The 6,000-nt window shown below is 37.7% G+C and overlaps 1 protein-coding gene across 8 annotated transcripts in view; it reads left to right on the forward strand.

Annotated features, from left to right (window-relative positions):
• The window catches only part of znf536 (zinc finger protein 536), a 177,866-nt gene that overhangs the window by 63,264 nt on the left and 108,602 nt on the right, over positions 1-6,000 (forward strand). For 7 of the 8 annotated variants that reach the window (XM_016560711.1, XM_016560718.1, XM_016560719.1 and 4 more), the window contains one exon: positions 3,221-3,321. The exons of the other annotated variant lie outside the window; for it this stretch is intronic. In XM_016560711.1, the coding sequence (XP_016416197.1) occupies positions 3,260-3,321 (62 nt within the window). In that variant the 5' untranslated portion in view covers positions 3,221-3,259. The remainder of the gene's footprint in view (positions 1-3,220; positions 3,322-6,000) is intronic. 8 annotated transcript variants of the gene reach the window in all.

Below are 6,000 nucleotides of genomic sequence, written 5' to 3' on the forward strand. Positions count from 1 at the left end.
AACATTTTGTGTGTGTGTGGATGAGACAGTGAGAGTGGAAATCCCAGCTTCAGTAGTGATTAATTACTAATACTCCCTCAGAACATCTCTCTATCCCTGACTATCTAATCACACTGAAATCTAAGACATGTCCTGAGAGGAGAAGAGACGATAGGACTACATGGACCATCTCTCTCTCTCTTCATTGTAACTTTATCAATCTCACAATCTTGCTTCTTTTTCCTTAAAGGAACAGTCACCCAAAATGAACAACTTACCCTCGTGTTTTTTTTTAAACACATATGACTCTCTTTCTTCTGTAGAGCACAAAGGGAGTTATTTATAGCAAAATGTCCTAGCTACTCTGTTCCTTACAGTGACAACAACTGTCAATAAAGATTTTCAGTGAATAATCTGTTCTTCACTGAAAGCTATTTTATAGAATGAAGCCTTTGGGTTCTGGAAGTTAAAATCCCATTCATTTTCTCCATAGGGGAATTTGTTTTTGACGATAACCTTTAAAGACAGACCTATTGTGAGCTACAAGGTTGTTAATCAATAGTATATGATTTTTGAAGCCATCAACTTTATTTTAACTTTTTATTTGTATTTTTTATAAATAACCATTTTATTAGTGGAATTCCTGGTGAAAAACAACATAATCCATGATTATGCCAAAAAAAAAGAAAAAAAAAAGAAATCCACCAATCACAAAATCGTAAAAAGCTAATTCCGCCCACTCCCATGAAGCACTGTGAATGACTTAACTTAGTGATAACTGTTGCTCTCTATAGCTTCAGAAGACTTGATGTAGAACACATTAGCCATAAGGACCACATTTATGGAGCATGAATTATACATTTTAATTAGGCATTTTTGCTCCTTTTTGGAGCTTGACAGTTCCAGTCACCATCTGCTTTCACTGTATGGAAAAGAGCAGCTCAGACATTCTTCTACATTCCCTCTTTTGCGTTCCACAGAGCATGTTTGAGTAAAGGATGTATGATTGTATTTTTAGGTGAACTATCACTCTAACCACCCCACTTTTGTTCTCTCATTCTCTCCAACCTTCTCTAACATTTTTCCTCTCTTCTGCTAATTCGCTATCAGTCCATATGTGTCTCGCCTGGATTTTTGCAACATGCTCCACTCCCCCTCACTTCTCCCTCTCTCTTTCTCTCAGGTGTTATATATATATACATACACTGTTACTCCCTGAGGTAATATTTAGCAATAACATGTTTAACACCACAACCCTCCAGTCACAGATCCTCACATCATGCTTAAAAAACAGAGACGGGTGACATGTTTTTGAATCTGCTGCTTTTCTATCTCTGAAGAAAACATGGCTTTTATTTAACAGTTATAGTTATTACAGGATCACAAAAAAACAACAAAAAAAAAAAAAATCTAAAGGCAGGGATTAAAGTTATGTGTTTTAGTCCAGTGATGAAATCAGTGTTTAACCGAAACACAAAATGGATCTCTCTCCCACTTTCTCCAGGCTTCTTTTTTGGCAGCGGCTCGCTCTTTTCCTGCTCTTTCTTCCTTCGCTCTCTCTCTCTCTCTCTCTCTGTGGTTTTTCTGTTCGTTTGAGACAATGGGGTGAAGGTGGTTTAAATGCCATGTGGGGCGGCATGATGGTGGCATAGTGGAGATTGTTTTCTGTTGGAGTCCATCTGGGCGCCTGTACCGGAGGACTCTATAAAAGCTGGTGGATTGGATGGAGTCATGGCCACGCTTTCCATTTATTAATGTGAAAGAGAGTGGCTTCAGGCTCATAGATTTGTAGAGGTTTCACTCAAGTCGTTCTCAGCTGATATCCATTAAAGACACGTAGATGTGCATTATTTATATTTATTTATATTTTGACGGCACGGGGCCACTACTAGATTGCTGAGAGAATGGATGGATGCATTGACAGCTAGATGGATTGCATTTTGTGAGAAATCCATTCAGTTATTTGATTGAAGTACAGCCCAACTTTGACTGAAAATAAACAATTTTTTTTTAAGTCAGTTCAGTGATGGTCTCTTACATGTTGTGTTAACCCTCATGTTGTGGTCATATTTTCTTTAAGTGTAAAGATGGAGGTATATATGAGGAAGGCATGTTATATATATCATTAGTATTATTAGTATTATATATATATATATATTTGTTGTTGATGTTGTTGTTTTTTCAGAAGAGAACCAAACATCTTTTCACAAATCAAAACTTTTGGATTCCTGTTTTACCTAAAAGTGCAAGACTTCAGGTTCAGCCACCTCAACCCCATCCTAAAGTGATAATACCACTATTTAAATCATAATAATCCTTATCCTGAGGGTCTATGACTGTGGGATACATTCATTAGCCTGCTTGTAGCCTTCTCTGTCCTGCAGTGGCACTGCTGATAAATACTTTATTAATAACTTTCTAAATAATGTAAAGTGTATTGTTGTCTCCGAGGTTGTATTAATAAACATGAAGGAATTTATTTGTCTTTAACAAAGCATGATTAATGCACATTAGCGTGTGGATACCGAATTCTCGCAGTCTACTCTTCCCCGCCCAATGAAAAAAAGAAAGAAAAAAAAAACACACACACACACACCCATCAGCATTAAATATTTATGGCATAATATTAATGGTTTTGTAAAGAAAATAACAAGTTATTAATCCTCTGATTAACAACTGATTAACCTTTTTATTAAACACGTGATCCGTGCTTCGTGGATTCAGGATGTGTTGCTCGAGTGTGCTGCGGAATAATTATTTTTGTCTTTTTTAATTGCAAAAATTGCACGGATGAACTGTTTTTCTGCCCTTTTTTCTTTTCAAACATGCACAGATAGAGATGGATACGGCATTGCCGACACAATATTTTGTCGATGTTAAGCATCCTACAAAAAAAAACATGGACTAACTATAGCAGGACATATCTGTGGACAATGAGGTTTAATTCTCGCATCCGTTTACTCCTGTGTTATTGGCATGTGTGGAAAAATAGGGAGAATGCACGCACTGCTAAAGGACAAGCGGCTCTCTGCTCATCTCACTGCCATTGTGGGTATTTTTAGGTCTCGCCTGAGTCAGTTCAAGCACAATTATGCTTATGTTTCACACACGCCAAGTGTGACTTCATCTTACGGGGTGGAAATGGGAGAAAAAAGAAAGCTGCCTGGGCAGTTTTGCAAATAAAATAAAACGATATAATTTATAGCATTTCACATTGTCACGATTTCCTGCTGCTTTTCAGCTTCCTGATACACAGACAGACAGAGAGACATGTAAAGTTATGAAGGACGGCCTGCAGGTCCCTCCTCCCTTGACTCCTTGGGAACGCAACACCCTCCTCAGGTGATTAATACAAACGTGGGGCCTGGGCTGTTTTACAAACATCAAAAAATCTAATTCATAATACGTTTTATACCCTGACCCCTGCCATCTATTGTGTCGCTATTCTTTAGCTTGCAGAATCCATCAAAGGCCATAGTGTTGTGAAAACCGACCACAATAGCAGTCTTTGTGTGGAGATGTGTGTGGGGATAAGGGTGTTGGGACACTTGTTGTTTTTTATGCTTGGTCTTATGATGGATTGGTGCTTGTTCGGTAGGGTGTCTTTGTTAACTTTCTCTCACACTCTCTTTTTTAATGTTTTTTTTCTCTCAAATGGACTGATCTTACCTTCATTGACTTTCCTTCACCCCCTCGCTCAGTTTAAGGTCTCACTTTTTCTCTTTCTGTCCTGCTGTTGAGTGTTCCTTCCTTCCTCTTAACCTTTTTTTTTCTTCTGCAGAGTCCTTCATCTTTGCTTTCTTTTATCATGTAGTCTTTCCTTCTCTCTCTCACTTTCAATATTCAAGCAAGAAAACTGGCCACCCTGGGAATCCTGGCAGTCAGTCACACGCCCCTCCAAAAACAATTATCTTTGAACTTGCTTTTAGTGCTGTTTGTCCTAATTACAGATCATTTTCCCTGTCACATTTCTACTTTTATTGCAGTTTTGCCCTGAATGTTGATCCTATTGAGGTTCAACCTTATTTTACTCGCTGGAACACCCCTAAGACCTGGATTCATCTAATATTCCCCTGTGCCTTTTGCTCTCTCTTTTCAAATTTGATTTTTTTTCTTCTTCTTTTCTTCCATTTCTTTCTTTTTAATGTATAATTTTTTGTAGCATTATCTTATTGAATTAGACTGAGATCCCAAAATACATATGTATGGCCTGTTTTATTTCTGGTGTTAAAATTTAGGTTGTGCTGTGTGTGTGTGTGTGTGTGTGTGTGTGTGTGTGTTTGAGGTACGAGCAGCCGTAAGGCATGCTAACTTCAGTCCCACTGGGAAACCCTGTGTGTATTTTTAGTTCTCTGCTACAGAGGTGGACTTCGTTGTAATTAAAACTAAGTAAAGGTGGTTAATTCCTTCCTTTGCCTGGCTGTTTCAAATATCAAATCTACTCTGTTTTAAAGGTATTGCACATACGCGCACACGCATGCTTAGCATAACACACTCACACAGACATGCACACGAGCTCGTAAGCCTCTTACAGATCCGATTCCACATGCAGACACAACATGCGCTGGAGTTGCAAGGAGAGGTTTAGACATGGTGCAGGGCCTTTTTCAATTAGAAGCGTATCGTGCGCAGCCCGATAGGATCGTAATGTAGTGGGTCCGGGTCACTGGTAGGATGTGGGATTAGAACCACATAGTGGTTCTGGCAGTGCAGAAAAACTGAAAACATCACAGCAGGCAGACACATCTCCCTCCTATCTGCAAGTCACACACTAGAGACATAATAGAGATGTCTTAGTGAGCTTCACAGAGTGCCTGCATCTCTCTCTCTCTGTACTGTTAGGGTCAGAGTACTGTATAAGTGTATGGGGCTGAGAATACATACATTCATTTTAAAGGGATAGTTCACTCAAAAATAAAGATTCTGTCATTGTTTACTCACTCTCATGTTGTTCCAACCTATATGACTATATTTCTTCTGTGGAATATGAAAGAAAATATAATTTTTTAAAAGATTATTTGTTTATTCATTTAGTGAAAATGTTTACTATCACTCTTTAAAATATCATCTTTTGTGTTCCACAGAAGAAAGTATTACAGGTTTGGAACAACATGAAGGTGAGCAAATAATGACATCATTTTCCTTTTTTGTCTGAACGAACAAAAATATAACTTAATGTTATTTATAAAAATTAAGAGTTGTGGCCTAGTGACTCGCACATGTGCGCTAACATTGAGCGTTCCTATTGAGGTCTTTTCCATCAAGTCATTCCCCAGGGTCTTGTATGGCAGTGGTTCTCAACTGATTTAGGACTATATCAAGTGGATGTCAAGTACTTTAGATATGAAGTGGTGAAGTTCTTTCTTTCTTTCTTTCTTTCTTTCTGAGGATAAGGGCATGTCAAGCAGACTATTTGTGTTGACATGAGCCTAATTTGTTAGGGTCTACCCAATGACAGATGCATTTTCACCAAAATACTGTAGAGTTTGATTGGATGCGTGACGTAAGTATGCACAATTATATAATTATTTTATTCTTTTTTATTTATACTTATCATTATATTATCAAAACATACATTTCACCCCACCCAGTTTGGTCATGACCCAGCAGTTCAGATGCACTGCTGTACACCATCTCTCCCCTGATAATCTCAAACCTGTATGTCATAATCCAGCCGCTGACACTCAAAAGAAAAATGTTTACTATCACTCTTTAAAATATCATCTTTTGTGTTCCACAGAAGAAATTATTACAGGTTTGGAACAACATGAAGGTGAGCAAATAATGACATCATTTTCCTTTTTTGTCTGAACTTTGAAAAATATAACTTAATGTTATTTATAAAAATTAAGAGTTGTGGCCTAGTGACTCGCACATGTGCGCTAACATTGAGCTCATATGGAAAATTTGAGAGTTTAAATCTGGCTCACAGAACTTTCTGTTCTCTCTCCACTATTCTGTGCATAAAAACAGAAAAAAATACCATAAATAAAAAAAAACTCCCACCTTTTTTATTTTATT

The sequence above is a fragment of the Sinocyclocheilus rhinocerous genome, unplaced genomic scaffold (assembly GCF_001515625.1).
Source record: "Sinocyclocheilus rhinocerous isolate Xijiao unplaced genomic scaffold, SAMN03320098_v1.1 scaffold18, whole genome shotgun sequence".
Classification (NCBI taxonomy): Eukaryota; Metazoa; Chordata; class Actinopteri; order Cypriniformes; family Cyprinidae; genus Sinocyclocheilus; species Sinocyclocheilus rhinocerous.